Below are 25,638 nucleotides of genomic sequence, written 5' to 3'. Positions count from 1 at the left end.
TCACACTGTTATAAGAAAATTGGAAACTCCTTAATAACAGGAAGCTATTTTAAATTTAGTAAGAACCTTTTTTTTTTTTTTTTTTTACATTTATTTTTGAGACAGAGAGAGACAGAGCATGAGCGGGGGAGGGGCAGACAGAGAGGGAGACACAGAATCGGAAGCAGGCTCCAGGCTCTGAGCCATCAGCCCAGAGCCTGACGCAGGGCATCCACGGTCTGTGAGATCATGACCTGAGCTGAAGTCAGACGCTTAACCGACCGAGCCACCCAGGCGCCCCAGTAAGAACCTATTTTAAAACACCTTCATTGGAGCGCCTGGGTGGCTCAGTTGAGTCTCCAACTCTTGATTGTGGCTCAGGTCACGATCCCAGGGTCCTGGGATTGAGCCCCGCGTCAGGCTCTGTGCTGAGTGTGGAGCTTGCTTAAGATTCTCCCCACCCCCCACCCCCTGCCTCTTTCTCCTGCTTGCACTCTCAAATTAAAAAAAAATATGCAAATAAATAAAATTTAAAAATCCTCATCTATAATAATAAGCTCATCACACTATTAAAATATTCTAGAGCAGCTATGAATTATTGATAATGAGATGATAATTGATACTAAGAGGCAAATGAAGTTTATTATGGAGTCTCTCTATATTAATTTTCATATTTTCTTATATTTTTCAGTGTCATTTAGCTGCATTTAAAGTGCTCAGTGGTTAACTAGCTTGCTCAGGACACTAGCTCTCCCGATTTCCTCTTTAAATTAAATTTTTTTTCTGTGTACTGATAAACTTCTTATTGATAATGTTCTTTGTGTGAAGCTATGTGTCGAGTACGGTGAAGAATTTAAACGTTAACAGTGTGGTCCGTACCATCAAGAAGGTTATAATAGAATTGAGGATTTAGGGCATCCATATAAATAATCACCAAAGCAGTACCTAAGTGTGGCAAAGTCCTGAAGACAGTAGCATAGATGCACAGCACAGCTTACTTACGTGGGTTGGCATAGACTGGGAAAGGCATGAGGTAGAAATCTCTGTGCAGGAGGTCTCAGTCACGTCGAGACTGGAGATGAATAGGGTCATTACAAGTGGGAAGGAAGAACATTTCAGGTTGGTAATAATGGGAATGAAGTCTCAAAGGCAGATAAGGACAGGAATCCTTCGAATATGGAATTTTCTTTTCCTGTCGGTAGACATTCATTTAGAGTTCTGAACAGGAAGTGACATCATTGGTTTTTTGTTCATGCATTCATTCTTTGAGTAGCCATTTATTATGTGCCTCCTCTGTAGCAGAAACAGGGCCAGGTATTGGAACTAAGATGTGTAGGGACTTTTAGGGTTTTTTTTTAAATTGGGGTAAAATTCACATAACAGAAATTTGATCATTAAAAAATATACAGTACAGTGGCTGTCTCAGGGTAGGCTGCCATAATAAAGTATAGTAGTCTAGGTGGCTTAAATAGCAGAAGTGAATTAATTTCTCACAGTTCTGGAGGCCAGGAAGTCCAACATTAGGATGCCATCCAATTCACTTCCTGGTCAGGCTGTCTTTCTGGCGTGCAGATGGCGATCTTCTTTTTGTGCCCTCATATCACTTTTCCTTGGTGTGTGCACATGGGAAGAGAGAAATCTCTTTTTCTCTCTTCCTCTCTTCCTCTGTTAAAGCCATTAATCCCACCCTCAGGACCTTATCTTAACCCTGATTAAATAACATCACATTAGGGCTTAGACTTCAGCATAGGAAGTCTGCAGGTTATTCAGCCCATGACAGTGTTGCTCAGTATACTCACAGTGTTGTGCAGCCATCAGCTCTGTCTAGTGCTGAGATGTTTTCATCACCCCAAAAGAAAACTCCATACGCAGTGGTTCTTGATTTCCCCCCCTCCCCCAGCCCTGGCAGTCAGCAGTCTGCTTTCTGCCTCTTGGGATTTACCTGTCTGGGACATTTCATATAAATGGTCTGGTACAGGGAGTGGCCTTTCACGTATCATGATAGTTTTGATTCATGCATGTTGTAGCATGTATCATTATTACTTCCTTCCTTTCTGTGATTGAGCGGACTTTCAATTTTAAGGTAGCAAAGTAAAACGGATATACCTCCTCTGCAGTCAGTAAAGGAGCAAGAAGGACTAGAAAACCAAAACACACTTAACCGTGTTTGGTCTCTAATCCACAACTGTAACGTCTGAGGAATGTCTGTCTAAAGCAGCAAAGGCCAAACAGGAATGTGGGAAGAAGCCAAGGAAGGGTGCCCACAGTTACAGATCTCAAGACCAAGTATCAAGTGACAGTTCTGAAAATAGGGCACAATGGGAATGGCGTGCTACACAGGCAGGCCTTGAGAGCTTCTCCTGTCTGGGGTCGGTTCCAAGGAGGAGCATGTGAGGCAAACACAAAATTGAATGGACACTGCTGAAGACATAGGAAGGGACATGAAAACATGAAGGGACATTGGGAATTTATTTTTAAAGGAAAAGGAAATGGTTATAAACAGAATGATAGCAAGGACTAGAGAAAAAAATGATTGGCCTGGGAAATAAGGCTAAAATTCCTAATTGGTGTTCTCAAAGAAGGAGACTGAATGATGGATTAGAAAAAATTATTTGCTGAATGTGACCTGCATAGTGATTAGGGTACATCTTGTTCTTCATTATGAAATGTAGAATACTCACCTACCTACCTCTGCCTTCAGAAATCGTCTTGTTAGAATAGAAGACACAACACAAGCACAGTTATAAGCTGAAGAGAGAGAGGTAGAGAGGGAAAGATTCATGGTACAGGAAAGTCAGGGGGTCAGTTGCTCAATCAAGGTGATGGAGAAGGAAAAGCATAAACAGGGAAGGAAAGGAGATTGGTGGTGATACAGAATTGCAGCTTTAGAAAGATTATTCTACAGGTGTTCAGTGTTTTGAATGCCATGACGTGGTATTTGTCATGGAGGGGAGAGTATGTTAGCAAAGAACTTAGGATTTTTTTTTAATTGAGATAAAGTTGGTATATAGTACTGTATTAGTTTCAGGTGTACGGCATAATTCAGTGTTTGCATACTCTACAACGTGATCACTACGGTAAGTCCGTAGTGATCCATCACCATACAGTTACCATCCATCCATCCATCACCATACAGTTGACTCCCTTCACTCTTTTCTCCCACCCCCAAACTCCCTTTCTCTTTGGTAACCCCCCATTCTCTTTCTATATCTGTGAGTTTTGTTTTGTTTTTATTCCATACATAAGTGAAATCAGATGATATATGTCTGTTTGACTTGTTTTACTTAGCATAATACCCTCAAGGTCCATCTGTGTTGTTGCAAATGATTTCCTTCTTTTTTATGGCTGAATAATAATGCATTTTCTTTATCCAGTCATCCACCGAGAGACACTTAGGTTGTTTGCATGTCTTGGCTATTGCAAACAATGCTGTAATGACATGGGGATACAGATATCTTTTTGAATAGATAATTTTGTTTTCTTGGGTAAATGTCCAGAAGTGGAATTGGTGGGTCATCTGGCAGTTTTGTTTTATTTTGTTTTGTTTTGTTTTTGAGGGACCTCTGTACTGTTCTTCTGTAGTGGCTACACCAATTTACATTCCTCCCAACAGTGTGTGAGGGTTCCCTATTCTCCACAACCTCTCCAACACTTGTTATTCCTTGTCTTTTTGATAATAGTCATTTTGACAGGTGTGAGATGACATCTCATGTGGTTTTGATTCGCATTTCTGTGATGATTAATGATGATGAGCATCTCCTCATGTGCCTGTTGACCATCTGTACAGCTTCTTTGCAAAAATGTCTACTCAGATCTTCTGCTCTATTTTTTAATCAGATTGTTTTATGTTGCGTTGTATGAGTTTTTTTATATATTTTAGATACTAGCCCATTATAGATACGTGATTTGCAAATATCTTCTCTCATTCCAAAGGTTGTGTTTTTATTTTGTTGATAGTCTCCTTCACTGTGCAGAAGCTTTGTAGTTTGATATAATCCCATTTGTTTTTTCTTTCATTATTCTTGCCTTTGGAATCAGTTCCAGAAAGCAGTGTTCCATGAGTCATGTCAGTGAGCCTAGTCAGTGATGTTTCTGATAGGAGTTTCATGCTTTTAGGCCTGCATTCAAGTCTTTAATCTGTTTTGAGCTAATTTTTACATATGGTGTAAGAAGAGAGTGTGTTGTAGACTCTAGGTCTGGAGTTCTCTCTTGTCCAGCAAGAGAGTGGGACTCAGGATTGAAAATGTGGGAGAGGCTAATACCCAGGAGGAGACAAAAGCCCTGAGTAAGGGTCCTTCCTCCCTTTTTTATTAGGATCAGAATGCTTACTAGTGTGATGGGCATGGACAGACTGTCAGTGAAACCATGAACTTTAACTCATGGGCTCATGGGCATGGGGAAGAGGGGGTTTGGGAGATATGCGGTGTTAGGGGTTTGGGTCAATACAAGACAAGATTCTGGTGCAGGGTGGAAGGTTGTTTACAGCAAACATGAGGCCGCACCTCTGTTTACCTAAACTAGCCAAGGTGACAAGAAAGACAGAGCATGCTACTTCAGGGTCAACGAGACATCTTTCTTTTGCTAATTAGCTCCACTCTGGGCAACTGGCCCTGCTGTGGTCTATGGCTCTATTTACCTGTTTACCTAATTGGTCCTTCCTTCTTGTGAAAGCAGCTTTCTGCTATTGTCCTATACCTTTGCCCTTTACTGGGGACCTTTGCCCCCTTTACCTAATCTTATTTACCTACTCTTGTTTACCCAAACTTGGGTGTGTTCATCCTATGGCTTTCTAATTCTTTATGCCTTGTTAACCCATCAGTGCAGGCTCAGGGAATTCCTAAGCTTGTTCCCTGCAAGAGTGGTCCAGTTTCATTCTTTTGCATGTGGCAGTTTTCTAGCACCATTTATTGAGGAGACTTTTCTTTCTCCATTATGTATTTTTGTTTTATTTGTTGTAAATTAGTTGACCATATAAGTGTGGGTTTGTTCCTGGGCTCTATTCTGTTCCGTTGATCTGTGCCTGTTTTTATGCCAATAATACTGCTTTGATTACTATAGCCTTGTAGTATAGTTTGAAATCAGGGAGCACGATACCTCCAACTTTGTTCTTCTTTCCCTCAAGTCTGCTTTGGCTATTGAGGGTCTTTTGTGGTTCCATATAAATTTTAGAATTATTCTAGTTCTGTGAAAAATGCTGTTGGAATTTTGATAGGAACTGCATTGAATTTGAAGGTTGCTTTGTGTAATATGGACATTTTAACAATATTAATTTTTCCAATCCAATTCTGATCATGGAATACTTTTCCACTGAATTATGTCTTTTGTTTCTTGCATCAGTGTCTTATAGTTTTCAGTGTACGAGTCTTTCACCTTCTTGGTTAAATTTATTCCTAGGACTGAGTCTCTCTCTCTCTCTCAAAATAAAGAAACATTAAATTAAAAAAAAATTTTTTTAACTTTTTGTTAATGTTTTATTCAATTTTTGAGGGGGGGGGAGAGACAGAGACAGAGAGTGAGTGGGGGAGGGGCAGAGAAAGAGGGAGACACAGAATCCGAAGCTCCAGGCTCTGAGCTGTCAGCACAGAGCCCGATGCGGGGCTCAAACCCACGAACTGTGAGATTGTGACCTGAGCCGAAGTCGGACGCTTAACCGACTGAGCCACCCAGGCGCCCCCCCCCCCAAAAAAATTTTTTTTAAAAAGGGGCGCCTGGGTGGCTCAGTTGGTTGAGCGTCCGTTATGACTTCGGCTCAGGTCATGATCTCACACTTGTGAATTCTAGCCCCACGTACGGCTCTGTGCTGACAGCTCAGAGCCTGGAACCTGCTTCAGATTCTGTGTCTCCCTCTCTCTCTGCCCCTCCCCTTCTTGTGCGCGCTCTCTCTCTCTCTCTATCTCAAAATAAATAAACATTAAATTAAAAAAATTTTTTGGGGCGCCTGGGTGGCTCAGTCGGTTAAGCGTCCGACTTCGGCTCAGGTCATGATCTCACGGTCCGTGAGTTCGAGCCCCGCGTCGGGCTCTGTGCTGACAGCTCAGAGCCTGGAGCCCGTTTCAGATTCTGTGCCTCCCTCTCTCTCTGACCCTCCCCCATTCATGCTCTGTCTCTCTCTGTCTCAAAAATAAATAAACGTTAAAAAAAATTTAAAAAAAAAAAAAATAAAAAAAAAATTTTTTTAATCTGTTCCTCGGTATTCTTTTTGATGCCATCATGAATGGGATTGTTTTCTTAATTTCTCCTTCTATTGGCTAATTATTGGTACTGTATAGAAATGCAACTAATTTCTGTATATTGCTTTTGTATCCTGCAGTTTACTTTACTGAATCAAGTTCTTGGGTCCAAAAGGTATTTAGTGTCCTCGTGGTTATTAATGCGGGCACAGGCAGGAAGGAAACTTGGGGAGTTCTGGTTCGCATTTATACTACAGATTTCAAATGTGCCACCGAACGTTTCCTTCGAAAGTAGTGTTGAAAATCATGACTTTTCATAGTTTCTCTGCTTCTCGTTTTAAAGTAACATTTGAGGATAAGAAGCGTGAGAATTTTGAGCGTGGCAACCTGGAACTGGAAAAGCGGAGGCAGGCTCTCCTGGAACAGCAGCGCAAAGAGCAGGAGCGCCTGGCCCAGCTCGAGCGCGCGGAGCAGGAGAGGAAAGAGCGGGAGCGCCAGGAGCAGGAGCGCAAGAGACAACTGGAGCTGGAGAAGCAACTGGAAAAGCAGCGGGAACTAGAACGGCAGAGAGAGGAGGAGAGGAGGAAGGAAATCGAGAGACGGGAGGTAAGGAGCCACGAAGCCACCCCCACAGTTAGCGCCTGTGGCTTGCTCCCCTTCTCTCTTAATTGGTCAGGTGGCAGGTTAACACAGTCTCCTTCCTTTCACGTTGTGTACTTTTAGTATGTTCACCAAGCTGTGTGACCCTGACCTCTGTCTGATTCCAGAGCACGTTCCTCACCCCAAGAAGAACTCTCTTCCCCATTAAGCAGTTACTCCCCATCCGCCTCTCCCTGCCCTTAACAGCCACTCATTCATTTGTTTTCTGTGTCCACAGGTTGGCCTGTTGTGGGCATTTCACAAGTGGGATCATATACCATGTGCCCTTCTGTGTCTGGCTTCCACTTAGCTTGTTTTCAAGTCCCAAGTTGCAGCGTGAATCAATACTTTATTCCTTTTTATGACCGGATAATACTCCAGTACACGGATGTACCACATTATATTTATCCATTCATCAATTGATGGACATTTGAGTTGTTTTCAACTTTTTTGACTATTATGAATAATGCTGCTAAGAACATTCACACTCAAGGGGCGCCTGGGTGGCTCAGTCGGTTAAGGGCCCAACTCTTGCTTTCAGTTCCAGTCACCATCTCGTGGTTCATGAGATTGGGCACCCCCCTTCGGGTGCTGTGCTGACAGTACAGAGCCTGCTTGGGGTTCCCTCTCTCTCTCTCTCTCTCTCTCTCTCTCTCTCTCTCCCTCCCTCCCTCCCTCCCTCCCTCCCCCTACCCCATTTACATTTGCACGCTCTCAAAATAAATAAAAACTAAAATTATTTATACATATATTTATATTTACATATATTTATATATGTATTTATAACTATTTATATTTATATATTTATTTATACATATATTTATAACTATATGTATATATACACATATATATATAAAAATATTTACACTCAAGCTTTTGATAATTCAGTCTCTTAACAAAAACCACTGATATTTGTTGAGAATTTTTCAGACTTTCTTCTCTGCATTTAAAAATGTATGTAGCAATATAAAAGGTTATATGGTTGGAGAGGTTGGGGATTTAGTGCAATTTTTTTTTTAAAGCCCTGTAATGATCTCATACTAATTATATTGTCTGTGCCCTTTTTTTTCCACTTTAAAAAAACGTGTGTGGGAAATCTTCAATATATTGGATGGAAGGCCTCATCAATTTGGTGCCATACTGGATAAGGGCTAAGCCAGTCTTTTGTCCGAATTTCCAGTTAAGCACATTGCTACTGAGGCAATGCCATGATTCTTTTGTGTGAATGAAATCTGTTTTATAGATGGGAGATTTTCCTTTATAAAAACACAATACTTTGGTTTCATCTCCTTTTATTGCTTCAGAAAATTTAGGGCAGTAAGCCTCTGTTCAGGCAGAGACACACAGATACCAACAGGGTTTTAATTTCCAGAATGGACAGCCAAAGGACTCAATGCCTTCCTTTCCTCCGTGTTTTGTTTTGTTTTTTTCCCAAGACACCTTAGAGTATTTATTAAGAACTATTTAATAGGCATTTACCAGGTACCAGGCATTGATAGTCCCTAGAGATATACTGACGGCTAGTATTCCACCTGTCCTCTGGCCTGTAAAAGGGTAGTTGGAGTAAGTAGCAATTACAGTAAAGAGTGCCAGGTGCTCTTTACCCAGCAGCCATCAGAGTCAGCTCTGAGGAGGGCTGACGTTGCCACAGAAATTACAGAAGCTTCTGTGGTAAAAGAAGATGAATGATTAGGGGGCTGGAGGGCAACAAATTTTAAGACTTGAGGTAAATAATTTCTTTTTGGGTAGAAGAAAGTTTTGTTTTGGGGGGATATTTCTTGTTTTTTCTTTTTGTTCTAGGGGTTTGGATTTTGATTTTACTAGATTTTTCCTTACCCTCCATGAGTCAGTAAATAAGGAAGAAAGGTTATTTTTTTTTTTTTATCACTTCAAGCACTCTTTTTTTTTTTTTTTTTTTTTTTTTTTTTTTTTTTACTTCAAGCACTCTTGAAGGCACAATCAAATGGCAACGATGACATGAATCCTGTCCTCATTTTATCTAATAGCCTTTCTAAATATTCTTTTTTTTTTTTCCATAGAAGGAATACTACATTTGTATAAATTTTGTTTTGCCATTTTGTAATAGAATTTCTTGCAGTGTGTAACATTTTATCCCTGAAAGAAAAGACTTCCTAGATGTTATGTTTATTAAGAGACATTGTATAATGTAAGAACTAAAAAGTTAGTAAGCTGTCTGTTTGTAAATGTCACAGGCTGCAAAACGAGAACTTGAAAGGCAACGACAACTTGAATGGGAACGGAATCGAAGACAAGAACTACTCAATCAAAGAAACAAAGAACAAGAAGACATAGTTGTACTGAAAGCAAAGAAAAAGACTCTGGAATTTGAATTAGAAGCTCTAGTGAGTGAAGTTTGATTATGCTTTGGGAATACAGTTGACCCTGCGCAGTCAGAACTCTGTAACTCCTGACTCCCCTAACACATAACTACTAGTAGCCTACTGTTGACTGGAAGCCTTACTGATCACACAAATAGTTGATTAACACATATTTCATATGTTATATTTATCATATACTGCATTCTTTTAATAAAGTAAGCTAGAGAAAAGAAAATGTTGAGAAAATCATAAAGAGGAGAAAATGCATTTACAGTACTGTACTGTTATTTAAAAACATTTTTTTTAACTTCATTTATTTTGAGAGAGACAGCGCAGTGAGGGAAGGACAGAGAGAGCGGGAGATAGAGAATCCCATGCAGGCTCTGCACTGTCAACTTGGAGCCCGATGTGGGCCTCAAACTCGTGAAACCATGAGATCATGGCCTGAGCCCAAACCAAGAGTAGGACGCTTAACCGACTGAGCCACCCAGGCACCCCAGTACTGTACTGTTATTTATCGAAAAAAATCCGTGTGTATGTGGACCCCTGGAGTTCACCCTCGTGTTGTTCAAGGGTCAGCTGTACAGTAACACTGAACCATTAAAAATGGTAATAATAATAATAATTTTTCATGTGTTAAAGAATGATAAAAAGCATCAACTAGAAGGAAAACTTCAAGATATCAGATGTCGATTGACCACCCAAAGGCAAGAAATTGAGAGTACGAACAAATCCAGAGAGTTGAGGATTGCAGAAATCACCCATCTACAGCAACAGTTACAGGTGAGAAAACACATCCCTTAACAGCTTTTTGGCTTTCCCTGCTTTTCCTCTGATTCATTTCACTCATTTATTCCTACAAGCACCCAGCCTCCATGAGGTACTGGGCTCTGGGAAGCAAATACGAAGTTGACAAAGCCCTAGTCTGAAAAGGAGGCTGTCAAGGAAACAAACTCAACATGCTTGCTGAGCATTGCTGCGTGCCAGGCCAGACGCTCTCAGAGGCGCTGAGGGTCCAGCAGTGAGCGGACATGAGAGCCCCCCCTTCACGGAGCTTACCTTCTATCTGCAGGGCAGGACACTGACAAAAGAAGTCAAGTGTGTACTCTTAGAGTATGAGAGTGAGTAGGAAACAGAGTCCTGGAGAGAAGGAGGGCAGTTATTTATTATTTTTTTGTAAGATTTTATTTTTGGGGTACCTGGATTGGCTTAGTTGGTTTGAGTGTCCGACTCTTGATTTTGGCTCAGGTCATGATCCCAAGGTTGTGGGATCAAGCCCTCATCAGGCTCTTTACTAAGCATGGAACCTGCTTAAGATTCTCTTTCTCTTTCTCGGTCTCTCCTTCCCCCCTCCACCCCTCTCCCCCACTCACACACTCTCAATAAAAATACAATAGTACAATACAACAAAAATTATTTTATTTTATTTTATTTCAAGTAATCGCTACACCCGAGGTGGGGCTTGAACTCAAAACCCCAGGATCAAGAGTCGTACATTCCACCGACTGAGCCAGCCAGGCACCTGCAAGGGCAGTTTTTTAAATTAGGTGGTCAGGACAGGCTTCCCTGTAAGGGTCCATTTGAGCAAAGACTTGAAAGAGAGAAGCGGTTAAGCTGTGTGGCTTTCTGGCAGAACGAGCTGTAGGTACGGAGACAGCAGTGTGAGAGCTGTGAGGCTATAGCCCGTGTTTGGGATGTGCTTACAGCAAGGAGGCCGCTGTGGTTGGAGCAGGCAGGGACTGGATCACCTGGGACATGTAGTTCATTCATGAGACTTTGACTTTACCGTGATCATGACAATAAGGGAGTGCGGCTCAGTATTTTAACGGGAGTATGAGAGAGAATTATACTGAATAGTCGGGGACATAATGGAATGCTATCAACAGTTCTGCTTCCGTTTATTAGGTATCCAGAGTTGACCACCAAGTTGCATAATAAATATCACCTGGTTTGGTTTCACTTGTTGAACTGGGGGCAGGGGATGTCAAATTCATGTAGATGCTGTTCTGCTTGTGATCATGAAAGATGATCATTTTTGAGGTTTGTGACTTATCTCAGCCTGATGATTTGAGATTTATCCATACTTGTGAGCAGATCAGTAGGTTGTTCGTTTTCACCCCTAAGTAGTATTTCCTGTTGATTGACATTTGGGTTCTTTCCAGTTTGGAACTTTTATGCATAAAACTGCAGTGGGTATTTATTTGCAAGTCTTGATGTGGACATATGTTTTATTTCTCTTATTTGTGTATCAGCTTTTAGGAATGGAATTACCATGTCATATAAATATAGGCTAACCCTACGGGAGACCATCAGAGTGTTTCCAGGGTGGTTGTACCATTTTACTTTCTACATTTTACACTTTACATGTGTGAGTGCTTCAGTAGTGTCTCATCCTGGCCAACACTCGCTTTGTCATTATTTGTAATGAACATTTCTGATGGATGTGTCACAGTATCTCATGTGGCTTTAATTTGCATATCCCTGAAAGCTAGTGGTGTTGGGCCTCACTTCATACGTGTATTGGTATGTATCTTCTTGTGTGTGTCTTTTGTGAACAGATCTTTTGCCCATTTTTTGTTGGGTTATTTACCTTACTGTGGAACTGTAAAGAGTTCTTTATATATTTTTGTATCAAGTCCTTTGTCAGATATCTTTACCTTCCCTGTAGCTTCCATTTTTGTAATGGTGTTTTTTGAGAAGTTTTAAGTTGTCGGGAAGTTCAGTTTATTAATTTTTTCTTTTATGGTTTACGTTTTTTTGTGTTCTAAGAAATCTTTGGCCATCCCAAGGTTGCAGACATTTTCTCTTAACGTTTTCTTCCAGAATTTTTACAGTTTTCTCTTTTATGTTTAAATCTGTAATCCATTTCACATTGATTTTTATGAAAGTGTAAAGTAAGGGGTGAGGTTCATCTTTTTTTTTTCCATACCAATACCCAATTGTTGTAGCAACATTTATAGAAAACACTGTCCTTTTCCCTTATTGAATTACCTTGGTTGTTGAAAATCAATTAATGTGAAATCTTCAGTAGTATTCTTTTTTCAAATTATTTTGGCTATTTTACATCCTTTACATTTCCACGTAAGTGTTAGAATTTGTTGTCAGTTTTTACAAAAGATACTTAGAATTTTGATTGGTGTTTCATTGAATTTGTAGATCAATTTGGGAAGAATTGACATCTTAACAATATTGAGTCTTATGCTATATTTCTCGATTTTATTCAGGTTATATTATAGTTTTCAATGTATACGTTTTGTGTATATTTCACAAAGTTTATCCCTGTTTTGTGGTTTTTTGACTCTATTGTATATTGCATATTTTTACTTCAGTTTCCAATTGATGCCAGTATATAGAGACAGAATTTTTATGTGTCAACCTTATATCTACAATATTGCTTAACTCATTTTCGGCTTCCTTAGAGTTCCTATGTATAAAATATATGGTCTGTGAATAGAGACAGCTTTATTGCTTCCTTTCTAACCTATGTACTTTTTATTTCTTCATCTTAAATGCACTGATCACAGCCTCTAGTACTATGTTAAATAGAAGTGGTGAGAGTCTCCATCTTAAGGGGAAAGCATTCAATTTCTGACTATTAAGTATGATGTTCACTATAGGTGTTTTTGTTAGATTCCCTTTATCAAGTTGAGGGACTTCCTTCCTGTTCCTTTTTTGCTGAGAGTTTTAGTCATGAATGGGTGTTGAATTCGCTCATAACTTTTTTTTTCTGCATCTACTGAGATGTTCACATGTTTTTTCTCCTTTATTTTGTTCATATGGTGATTTATGTTGATTAAAATTTGAATGTTAAACCAAGCTTCTATTCCTGAGATAAAACCATATTTGGTCATGGTGTATTGGCATTTAAAAAAATATTTAACTTGATTCAATTTGCTATTACTATCTTTCACTTAAGTTCATGAAAGATATTGGTTTATAGTTTTCTTGTAATATCCTTACCTAGTTTTGTTATCAGGTTAATAAATGAGAAAATAGTTGGAGAGTATTCTTTCCTCTATTTTCTAAAAAAGTTTGTGTTGAAATGGTGTCTTTTCTTTAAGTTTTTCATTCATCAGTGAAATAAATCATCTGGGCCTGGAGTCTTTTTCTTTCTTTCTTTCTTTCTTTCTTTCTTTCTTTTTTTTTTTTTTTTTTTGACTTTTATTTTAGAAAGAGAGAGCTGGGGAGGGGGCAGAGGGAGAGAGAGAATCTCAGGCAGGCTCCACACTCAGCAAAGAGCCCAACTTGGGACTGTATCCCAGGACCCTGGGATCATGACCTGAGCCAAAATCATGAGTTGAACACTCAACTGACTGAGCCACCCAGGCGCCCCTTGTGGTAGGACTTTTAATTGCAAAATGTATTTAATAAATATAGGGGTATTTACATTTTCTGTTTCATCTTGAGTCTAATGATTTGTATCTTTCAGTGATTTTTTTCGTTTCATCCAAGTTGTCAAATTCATTTGTATAAAGTTGTTTTATAATATTTTCTTATTCTTTGCAAGTCTGTAGTATCTATAGTGATGTCACTTCTTTCGTTCCTGATCATGGGAATTTGTATCTTCTCTACCCCTTCCGATTTTTCCTTTTTCCCTTTCTTTCCTTTCTCATCCTCCTCTTCTCCATCAATCTAACTAGAAGTTTATTGGTTTCATTGATTTTTTTTGAAATAAGCTTTTGGTTGTGTTGATTTTTCTTTATGGTTTATCTGTTTTCTGTTTCATTTACTTATACTCTTTATTATTTCCTTCCACCTACTTATTTTGGCTATAATTTCCTTTTTTTCTAGCTTCATAAAAAGGAAGCTTAGATTACTGAACTTGAACCTTTTTTCATTTTTGATATAAACATTTTAAGGTATAAATTTCCTTCTAAGCATTATCATAGCCATATTTCACAAATTTTTAATGTGTTTTCATATTCATTCAATTCAAAAGCCTTTTTATTTCCTTGGTAATTTCTTCTTTATTTAGGATTATGCTGTTTAGTTTCCAGATATTTGGATTGTTTCCCATATATTGTGCTGATTTCTGATTTATTTATATTATAAACTGTGAACATAGTATGTATAATTTCAATTCTTTTTAATCTTTTTGAGTTTACAGTGACTTATTTTATGACTCAGCATATGATCTATGTTGGTGATTATTTTATGTGCACTTGTAAAGAATGTGCACTCTGTTGTAGTTGGGTGGAGTGTCCCATAAACGTCAATCAGAGCAAATTGATTCATGGTGGTTTTTGTGTTTTCTCTGTCCTTACTGATTTTGTGACGTCTTCCAGCTGTTGCAAGAAGGGTGTTGAAAGCTCTAGCATTATAAATTTTTCCATTTTCTTCCCAGTTCTGTCAGTTATTTTTTCATGTACTATGAAGTCCTAATCGATTTGAGATATTAGGATATGACATACAATGTAAATAGTATCAGATGTCCACTGCTAGAAGTTGTTTGAACATATTAAAAAATGCATGTAACTTTTAAAAGTATATACTTCTATATGGTAACTTTTTTTTATATATGTCTTTCATTAACTGTGAGAAGTTTCATAAAATATTCTTTTGGAAAATTTAGGAGTGAAGGCCATGTGTTTATTATCTCACCAAATGCTCTGTGACCAAACACATTTTTATTATTGAAGTTTGACACTTAGTATGTTCACTTATTGATAATAAAATACAAATCAGGGTTCCTGAAAAAGTAGTGAAGTGGAAAATAACACATGGTTTGAAGTAGGCCTTGTATATCACAGGTTATGAGATGTTGGTTCCCTTTCCTTACTGGAAATTAGCAAATATTTGCTATGTAGCTGAGTCAGGTGGCCCTTCATATTAGTTTGACTTATTTCAGAAACTTAGGTTGGCATTTAAAAGTGATGTTGATATAAGTAAAATAGTCTCTGATCCGAGCTAGGCTTTATCTTGATGCATCATTGTTTATCTTGGTTCAGGAAAGAAACTTTGGGATTGGGTAAAGTAAAGGGCCTTTCCTCAGTTGAGGGAGGAGAATAGGAGAAACTCAGTTGGCTGGCCCTTTCTGGGGAAACAGTCTGAATTGTATATTCTTTTTTGTCCAGATTTGGGGAAAGGGATATGGATTATTCATATGAGAAGATGCTTCCAGATCCTCTCTGTTGAGCTAAATCTCTCTACTATTCAGACTTGGAGCACACAGAAATTTATTGTATATAAGCCAGTCTGTATCTTAGGATGGTTGTTCCAAAAAGACTGCTCCTTAGCCTGTGATGAAGATTTTCAATTAAGGCATTTTTATTTTTTGATACCAAAATTCAATGCAAAGAGATTTTATTTTCAAGTTTTCATTTAAATTCCAGTTAGTTAACATATGTGTAATGTTAGTTTCAGATGTAGAATTTAGTCATTTATCACTTACAACACCCAGTGCTCAAGGTAAAAATGAACATCAACTATTTGTTATTCTGTGCTGGAAAGGCTGTCATTTACTGAAATGTGTAGAAACGACATAGGATAATTTCAGTTGAAAAGCAACTCCAGTGCTTAATGGGTCATCCACAAAAACTCAAATGGCCTTTGAGTGGGGTTAGCTTTTTTCTTATATCAGTTAAAAAATAGTTGGTTCAAGACTTTCGTGTACCTGTTTAAAATTGTAGGTCCATCCTCAGTGGTTGGAAAACATATATGGCAGCCAAGATTCTGTTGTTAGGAATGTCATTTTGATGTGTGTTTCCATCTTCGGGTGTATGGTAAACCTCACTTCAGCCCTGTGAAATATCCAAGTTCAGAATAGAGTCGTTCCTGTTCAAACCACTGAGTCAGTTTACAAACAAGGTCCCTGTATTTACATTTGATCCCAGTGCAAGGGAGAGATCATTCCTTTCAGTTTTCTCTGCTGAGTTGTACTTAGAGTACTTTTTTTCAAGCTTATAAATAGACAGTAAGTCAACAAAAATTTAAGAAATGTCAAGAGAGCCATAACTGTCTTAGCTTTATTTTAGTGAAAAGCATTTGGCAAATAGTTAATTGCTTGGCAAGAAAGCAGGCGCTGCCCTGACTGATTAGATGCAGTTTCAACATAAAGGATTTGGGGATGAGATTAGATGAATCTTTGAGAGATGAGAAAACAGAGTTCTGTCTGCTTGGCCAGAACATAGGTTTCGTAGGTTTCCTTGTCATTTCATTGTTGTTTTCCTCCTTCTCTCCTAGGAGGCTCAGCAAATGCTTGGAAGACTTATCCCAGAGAAACAGATACTCAATGACCAATTAAAACAAGTTCAGCAAAACAGTTTACACAGTAGGTGTTTTCTTTTTCAAATTGGCCTTTATCCTTTCCTAATGGTAAGAATTTCCTCCGGTGTAATGAGACCATTTAAAACGCGTTTTCCTCACTGCCAGTTTGCTTTTCTTACCTTGCCATGTTTTTCTAAAATAGGAGATTCACTTCTGACACTCAAAAGAGCGTTAGAAGCAAAAGAAGTGGCTCGTCAGCAGCTCCGAGACCAACTGGATGAAGTTGAGAAAGAAACCAGGTCAAAACTACAGGAGATTGATATTTTCAATAATCAGCTGAAGGTAACTATCCATTGTGTTCCTACATCTACGTCCTACCCTTTAATTTTCCTAACTGGCCAGATGATTAGTTGATATTTAATCCCAGGTAGAAAAATTTATTGTGCTGGTTTGTCCGCCTTCCTGAAAGCCTTCATACTTACCCTGCAATCTGAATTGGACTTGTCTCTTTAACATATAAAGATGAATTTGGTGTTTGTAAATGAAAGCTGAGGGAGGGGCCCCCACATGACACCTGTCTTCAACCTGAATTACATTTTTATACATCTCTATCCTTTTGTCTGTTGCTCACTACATCAAGTCGGAGTCCAGAAGCTAGGCTCCAAAAGAGTCTGTCTTTTGTTCTTTGAAGATGACTAGAAAGGGATTGTTTTCCCTTTGAAAACTACGAATTGTTCTGCCACTTCTTACCTTCAAGATTGTCCTTGAATGGGAGTCTTTATTTTGTTACCTCACATTTTAAAGTGTTATTATTTGATGGAGTAATGGCTTTTGCCCCTGTGGCAGAAATGGTAGTGGTTCTGTCACGTTTACATCATAGAATTTAGGAAAATGCCAAAGCGCTTAAGGAATGTAAAAGTGGTTATGACAGCCTACTTGTGATTGGTGCCTTTGATTTAACTTCAGTTTTATCATCTTAAGACTGTTAACTTTTACAAGAAAACCAGAGTGCAAAGCAGTTAATTTCCTACCAACAATGAGCATATACTGTAGATTTAAGTAAATACTGGAATTTTTAGTCAATTATGTTCTCATAATAAATGGACCATACTTTCCATTTTCATTTCCCATCTCAAAATCCTTTATACTTAATTCTGATTTTGCTTTTGGCACTAGGAAAAAGTAAAACTCCTTTATTATTAAAAAGAGGGAAAAAAACCAGGAAGACTATTTAAGATTTTAGTTGGCCTTTGGAATGAGATTCTAAGCCATATTGTTCAGACATCTGAGTCTGAAGTATTTGCGTCTCCCCCTCACCCCCGCCTCCCCAGAGTAATAGGTAATGAACTTTTCTCAACCAACTGAGTGTTTTCCTTTGCTTTGATTCTTACACAGAATATGTACTTGTGTGTGGGGGTCTATATGTATGTTCCATACTTGTGCGTATATAAGTACTGGGAGTAGAGCTGTAAGTTCTCCCTCTCTAGAATAAGCCCAATAAAAATGCTCACATTAACTCTCACTGTAACTTGTCACTATTTCAAGCAAAAAGAATATGATTACAGTGCTTTTTAATAGTCTCTTAGAATATAAACTGTTAAATATTCAGGTATCTTCTGAACCCCAGGCAGTAGTCCAGATTTCTGCCTTGATCTTAGGATTCCTTTCTCTAGAAATTGGACTCCCAAAACAAAGTTCATGTATTAGAGGATGACCCTGCAGTGGATGATTTTTTCCCAAATGCCGAGTCTATTTATGGATCATTTTGGCCGTTGAATTGCTGTTGCCATCACTGAGTCCCTGTTACTGTGTTTGATTGATGCTGCCTTTACTGTTAGAGTTGCTGATACAAAATCTAACTTTAGCCCTTTATCCCATTTTATTCCTTTTCCCAAATATACTCATTTTTAAAATAAGAACATTTCTTTCTGTCTTCATTTTTATTTTGGTTTTCCATTATTAACTTTAGTGTAGAGAGTAAAAAAATTACAGGCCAGTATAGCTTTACTGTTTTATTTAACAACTGATTTGGAGAACTCGACAAATATGTTTTATTGCCTTACGGTTATTATTTCTAGTATTCCTCTCATGCCTGGTGAAACCACAACAGAAACAGTTAAATCGAACAATCAAAAGATTTATAATTTGATTGAGACAACTCCAGAGGCAGATTTAAGACTTCGTCTCTTGAGTATCTCCTGCCTACTTTTCTTTGTTGTAGTCACATTGGAAAATATGAAGCATTTTTTCCCTGACTTTAGAGCATGTATTCTTTAGTAACTATAACTCTTGTATGATGAGATGGACCAGGAGAGCCAGCATTCGGACCCCTGGGGTTTCCTCAGTGCCTCTCTTAATACAGTGGTGCCTTTACAGCATTCACACTAATGATGCAAAAATTACTTTGGTCTTGCTGGGAGTGAAACCTTGGCGATTGTCCAGTCATTTCACACACCTTATCTAGTTGGTGTGAACTCGCTATATCCGAAACCTCCTCCCCGCAAAAGGAAACCAGCTGGAAAGTGTAGAAGAGAAATGAGGACTTAGCAGTTTTATTTCATATTCATGTAGATTGTTCCCCTAGGAGAAGAGTGTAATTCACTCATTATCAGCTAGTATAGTGACACTGGAGAGGTCCCTCACAGCATGCAGCATTTTAAAATTAGGAGACAGAACATTAAACCTGTATTCAATGGCTGGCTCCATGAATGAGTATTCTATTTAACAAAAACCAATTTCCATATTTCTTTGGTAAACAACTACTTGTAATAAGTCATCTGCTTCTTTTGGTGCACACTCAAAGTTCTGTCTAGTCCCATAGTTACAAGGTCAAGTAGGGAATCATAGCACCCTGCTTTAGCCCAGATTCTGGGTTAAAGATAGTGATCGGGACGTCTTAAATGTATTTAGGTTCTTGAATGTAGAAGAGTTTAGAGAGTAAGTATGTTTTATCATTTTCTCCTTTTTTTGTTTTTTGTTTTTTGTTTTTAAACATACAATCTGACTTTGTCCTTTCTACCAGGTGGCTAGTTCAGATGCATTCTTCTTCTTTTAAGAGTCTCTCCTTTCTCTTTACCTCAGGAAGAATTACACTCCTGCTTCCTCACCCAAGACCTGTTAACTAGTGATGGAAATTCTCAAGTCATTCATTAAAGAGGAAAAGAATTACTTTTGCAGTCAGGTTAACAGGTGTATGTTTCATATACGTAGCAACGTATTGAGAATATAAAGCACATTTACAATTACAGTCGTGTTTTAAACAGCTCCAGATTCAGGGATATGAAGCATTTCCCTCTGGAAGTCTCCAGAGTCTTCTTACCTGGTCTCATAGAAATTGAGGGCTCATTCTTTCCTTTCAGGAAGGGTTATTTTTCCATATATTTTAATAGACATTTACCTAATAGAGGTGATATTTATGTGTTCCAAAAATAATCCCAGGGCATAACTGTCTTTCTTTTTCTAATTTACCACCCCAAACCAAGAATTACTTGAAAAAAGAAGCATAAGAATCTTAATATAGCAAATATACTTTGCTTTTTTAAGGCCAAAGGAAAGACCTGGGTGGGGGGTGGGTAGAAATGATAGCACACTGAGATAATGACTCTTTGTGCTAGAAATCCCGATTGGCAGCCTTTATATTTATGCTGCCTTTTATATGGAGAGTAAATTTTAGCTATTTGATGATCAAATGAAATACTTGACCAGTGATTCAATCATGAATAGTTGATGTTGCTAGCGGGAATTAATACTTCTTCAAGTAATTTTAATTCAGTGGATCAAATTTGTTTTACCATACTTTTCTGCTTTTAAAATGTACTCCGTATGCAGCAACTATTTTCTCACGCTAAGAAATCAGTAGGCCTCTCATATTTGTGTTCTTGAAACATCAGTTTAAAATTATTATCTATGACTTTCTCTTTTTACTTCATTTTACTGGGAAGTCAAAGGTCTCAACATATTTGGAAGAATCCAGGTGCCTCAAGGGCACATAGAGACATTCTGATCATTGTTTTTCTTATATACAACGCCTTGCCCGTAGGTATAAAATTATGGTTCTAGCAAGGGTCAAGTAACATTACGGATAGGGACTTTTCAGATAGAAGCACTTGACTTCCCCTTGCCCTTGGCATTGTTAATAGTTACTGTAACAGTTTTCCTTGGTGCCGACAGCCCGGTATTCCATATTTTCATGTCATAACTATGAGACAGGGCAGTAACATAATGTATATAGCCTTTAGCTTTCAAGGCTTCAAGTGTATGGCAAATAAGAGAATCCAACACTCAGAGAGGCTAGACGTTGTGTTTCACGCTGAGAAGTTCGAGTCCTTGTTAGTTCCCGTCTAGACACTGTATGCTGGACAAGTCCTAACGTGAGTGGCATTTACACTGGAGCATTTCCTTTTTCCTGCCAGTGGCAATGGAGGAGGCAGTGTTGCAGTGCCTGGAGGTTTTCCTGAGCTGCGTCATCCACTTAGACTCTTTTCTAAAGGTCTCTGTGCCCTATTCAGGCAATGCTCCTCCTCCTTAGAGACTGATCGTGAGGAACCACCTCTATCTCTGTGCTTCCGTCTCCCCCACGTAGACGAGTGCTCGGTGTCTAAGACACGGCTTACCATGAAGTGCTAGACGTTCTTTGTAAAATTAGTGATTAGTTGTTATAAATCGTGGAGGATGGGTGAATCTTTCCTCTTGACAGACTGTGTGTGTGACGGTGGAAGCTCTGAACTATAAGCTGGATAAGGTACCGTGTACTGTAGTCTTGTCTTTATGACAAGTATTTTAGATCATTGAATTTGCCGCTTGGCTGCACAACGTTGAAAGACAACACTCAATCATGATTTGGGCCTATGTGCCTGTTTCCATCATATGGGAGACAGTATTATAGTCAGTAATACTATTCTAAAAGTGGACATTTTATTTCTTAGCAAAATTGATTATTTAGGACTAATTCAGAATTATATTTTTTAATATACTTGGGAAATCAGGCTTCTTAAACTACTCAAGAGGCCATTAAAGGTATAAATTCTGCCCATACGACACCTGTCCTAGAAGTTGCTCCTAAGAACTGAATTGATGTGGAAATGAGAATGCCACTTATAGTAAATAAGGTTTTTGGCTTAACTGAGGCTTTTATGCTCTTGGTTTCAGACACTTGCTTTCATGGCAGGCTCATTCATTATGAAGGCGGTGAAAGGCAAAATGTTTAGCAACCAGGGGAAAAAAGACAAGAGCTGGAGAACGAACTGCAGAACAGAATGAAAAGTCAGGAAAAAAATGCACATGAAGGGAAACAATGAAGGAAAGAAAAAGATCCAGAAAGAGGAAATACAGAGACAGCAAGAGAAATGAATATAAATTCAAATAAAATAACAACATTGCCTTCTCATATTAGTAGAACAATGTTTGGCTGTTTCATAGTTTACTACCTTACCTTATTCAAGATTAAATATTATTTTTACCTGTATGATCCTTTTGAAAAGACCTGTTCTGCACAGAAGTAATAAAACTCTCTCTCATCTAATGTACTTGTGTTTCTGGCAACTTTATGTAGAGTCCTTCAATATGGAAAAATGATTAGAACATGCCAAAGACTCAAAATAATGAACAGGTATTGTATATACCAGATCCTATGCCGTACCCATAGGTTTGGTTGGTTGGTTGAGGTTTTTTTATAGTGTGGGTTTTTCTTCTGCGGTTTTAAAAACATTTAACAAAAGGTGATTTGGGAAAGAGAAAAAAAGCAGAATTCAATCTTCGGGAAAAACATATCTTTTTAAAAAAATTCTCGTTTAGCCAGTCTTTGTTTTATCCTTTAGAATAACATTTATTTATTTATTTGTTTGTTTGTTTCTTTTTGAGAAAGAGAGAGGCGCAAGCAGGGGAGGGGCAGAGAGAGAGTGGGGACAGAGGTTCTGAAGCAGGGAGCTGACAGCAGGGAACCCAGTGAGGGGCTCAAGATCACCACCTGAGCCGAAATAGAAGTTGGACGCTCAACCGACTGAGCTACCCAGGCGCCCCTAGAATAACATGCATTTAAAACAATGGGATATTGCTTTATTAAATTAAGCTGAGACATTTTGGGAAAACTTAGATTTTCAGAACAAAATGGAAGACGTGGGTGAAGATCCTTAATTAGCTGTAACTACAGAGAGGGCAGGATTTTCTAGCTCTTCTCCCCTCTTCTGTCCACCTGTCTCCTCACCCCTTCACACACGCACACACGGCCCCTGTGCATTCCTCTTTGGCTCTCCTGTAGCACTTATGATAGGTTGACTACCAGTTGTGCCACAAGGAACCAAGATTCCTATTTGGTTGAACAGTGACCTCAGATTCAGAATAATACTTAAATGTGTCTTTAAACATTAATATAGCCCTTCTGAGAATTTAAATAACCGACTGATGTGTTTTTTAATATTCCTCCCATTTTAATGCATCAAGAGTGAATACATTTTATAATTTAGTGATGAATGGAGTAATAGTGTACTTTGATTTGGGTACAACGTCTGTGTTTTGAAATACTTACTTTTCTGGTTTCTCCACACAGGTACAATTTCCCCTGTCCTAACTGGGTTTGTTGATTGGCTTTCTTTTTTTTCTTTTTTTTTCTTTTTCTTCCTCTTTTTCTTTTTTCTTTTTCTTTCTCTTTTTCTTTTTTTCTTTTTCTTTTCTTTTCTTTCCTTTTCTTTTCTTCTTGTTGATCTACTTTCTTTAATGCCCTTCAGTTTCACAACCACGTAATTAACATAAGTTACTGTATTTTAAAACTCAGAAGGCTTTTTAAAAAATCTGATATTGTTTGCTACAATAAAGTGACATTTGTTTATATGAAAGCACTTCTACTGTTGACACTCTGTATGTTTTAGGCTGAGACAAAACAAACACCTGAAAATGTTTGATGCTGGCATCTAGATCAATTTCCTGTGAGGTCAATTTCGTATTAATAGAATGAAGATTTTTCTAAACATAAGAGACGCGTCGTAAACAGTTCTGTTTGGGTTTAAAATGTTGAGTTCATGAATTTCAAGTAGTTAAGGTGTGTTTGTTTTGTCTCACTTTGCCATGAGACAGCCTGAGGAAAAAGCCAGAAGCAGAGTAATCCTTCAGAAAAGTTAAATGACCAAATTAGCAGTAAATTTCCATTAACTACTAGCCTTTTCAGGCCTCCACTGCTACTTAATTCTTCTGTCTCTTCACAAGCATTTAAGTAAAGTAATGTTTATGAAAAGGAATCCCATACAAGTTGTTCAGGTGGATACTTGCCTCTATTTCAATTAATACCACTTCATGTAATGCACCTGTTTTTGAGTGTCTGTAAGTACAAATGAAGGAGAAACAGCCACAGTTTTTAAAGCAAGTGATTCTGTGCCCCTTTCATAACAGAACAACTGTCGTTAGTAGACTTGAAAGGGAGCCGTGTTTCTCAGGATCTTCTTGAGTATTCAATTTGTCAAGCATATTGCTTTTGAAATACTTTGGCTGTATGCCATAGGATGTCCAAAGATGTTTTATGGTACAAATATCTTAATTCTTGAGGGGAAATAAGTGATTTTTTCCCCCCGAGTTGAAGAAAGTTAAAAGCAAGCTTATTTTCTATCTATCCTTGCTGATACATAACAGAATCTTTATTTGCCAATAATCCTCTTGTTGTGGTTCATAATCTGTGTTTGATCAAAGACCCCTTTCAGAATCAATGAAAGCTATGAGCTTTCTCTATAAGAAAAATGCCCATAGCCCAGTTTGCGTGCTGTTTTATAGTGTTCCCAGAGCCAAAGCTTGTTCATAAACCCTGGTGAAGAAACTTTGTTACGTCTGAGAATTCTATGGATATTACTGGTGATAAAAATCTTACCATTTTAATTTATATACACTACGTATCTTATAGTTTTCTTTTTCTTTTTTTTAAATGTTTATTTCTGAGAGAGAGAGTGCATGCACGAGTGGGGGAGAGGCAGAGAGAGTCCCAAGCAGGCTCTGCACTGTCAGCACAGAGTCTGACACAGGGCTTGATCCCACGGACCATGAGATCATGACCTGAGCTGAAGTCAAGAGTCGGGTTGTTCAACGGACTGAGCCACCCAGGAACCCCCCATAGTTTTATTTTTCTTATATATTTGTAACACATAGCTACAACTTCTTCAGTGCATGTTTAATTATTTCTTCTTTATTAAGAAAGCCATTATACTATATTAGCAGATAATATCAAGTTACTATGCCCTATACCTATGTAAAACATCTCATACCCTTGAATAGACTTACAGAAGAAAAATCAATAAAGTTGTATACTCAATACCATATTGCTAGATGAATACCCAGCTAATAAAATGTGACTGTAGGGTTATTGATTTTAGGAAAAAATAATTTTAGTAAGAGCCACAAGTGAGAGAAGGAATTTTGATTTTCAGTAATCCCTCATTTGTTCTTTTTAAATCTTAGTTATAATATACAGAAGTAACTGTGACAGTTAATAGGATTTGCAGGGTCACTTTGATGAGGTTGACCACCAGGAAAAGTGGTCAATAACACAGTCAATAACTGTGATTACACTTGAGTTTCTTAAATAGAACTATTGAGAGGGAATAACAGAACAGTGCAACCCTCTGTCTCCCAGGTGAAGGGACTCTGCTCCACAAGGCCCTTGTCATGCACAGAAAGGCAAGTCATTAACTCCTCTTCCATACATATTCATTCATCCTATAGATTGCCTTCCTAGAGGTTCAACTTAAAAAAGTTGCTGGGGTTCCTGGGTGGCTCAGTCAGTTAAGCATCCGACTTCAGCTCAGGGCATTATCTCGCAGTTTGTGAGTTCGAGCCCTGCCGTCGGGCTCTGTGCTGACAGCTCAGAGCCTAGAGCCTGCTTCAGATTCTGTGTCTCCCTCTCTCTCTGCCCCTCCCCTGCTAGTACTCTTTCTCTCTCTCTCAAAAATAAACATTAAAAAAATTAAAATTAAAAAAAGTTACCACGCTTAGGAATCATGAATTTTCTGCTTCGTCTTGGTTCATGGCATCTTAATCTCCTAAGTCCAAGGAAAGAGGGAAAGACCCGGAATACCTTCCTGTTGGAAGCATCTTGATTTTCTTACTGTTGTGTACACAGCAGTGTTTGAAGAAGATGAAGGAGACAATAGAAAACTGTTGGCAGTCCTCAAATCTGGATCCCGAGATGCCACAGCCTTGTTATCTTATTTGACATCTGCTACTGTACGGCTCCTGCAAGTTCTTTTTCCTTGGAGGTCCTTGAAACCTGCAACTCACTTATACGGCTCAGAGATAGGTTCAGCCCATCCTGCGATGCTGCTATACTCAAA

General features: G+C 38.4%; 1 protein-coding gene across 7 annotated transcripts in view; it reads left to right on the top strand.

Annotated features, from left to right (window-relative positions):
* The window catches only part of ITSN1 (intersectin 1), a 217,486-nt gene that overhangs the window by 105,412 nt on the left and 86,436 nt on the right, over positions 1-25,638 (top strand). For all 7 annotated transcript variants that reach the window (XR_006207652.1, XM_042956710.1, XM_042956707.1 and 4 more), the window contains exons 12-16: positions 6,493-6,755; positions 9,002-9,151; positions 9,770-9,910; positions 16,310-16,397; positions 16,536-16,675. Coding sequence is in view for 6 of the 7 variants with exons in the window: in XM_042956710.1 (XP_042812644.1) it covers positions 6,493-6,755; positions 9,002-9,151; positions 9,770-9,910; positions 16,310-16,397; positions 16,536-16,675 (782 nt within the window). In the remaining variant the exon portion in view is untranslated. The remainder of the gene's footprint in view (positions 1-6,492; positions 6,756-9,001; positions 9,152-9,769; positions 9,911-16,309; positions 16,398-16,535; positions 16,676-25,638) is intronic.

This window comes from Panthera tigris, chromosome C2, assembly GCF_018350195.1.
Source record: "Panthera tigris isolate Pti1 chromosome C2, P.tigris_Pti1_mat1.1, whole genome shotgun sequence".
NCBI classification, from domain to species: Eukaryota; Metazoa; Chordata; class Mammalia; order Carnivora; family Felidae; genus Panthera; species Panthera tigris.
This window is presented reverse-complemented; position numbering and strand designations above follow the sequence as displayed.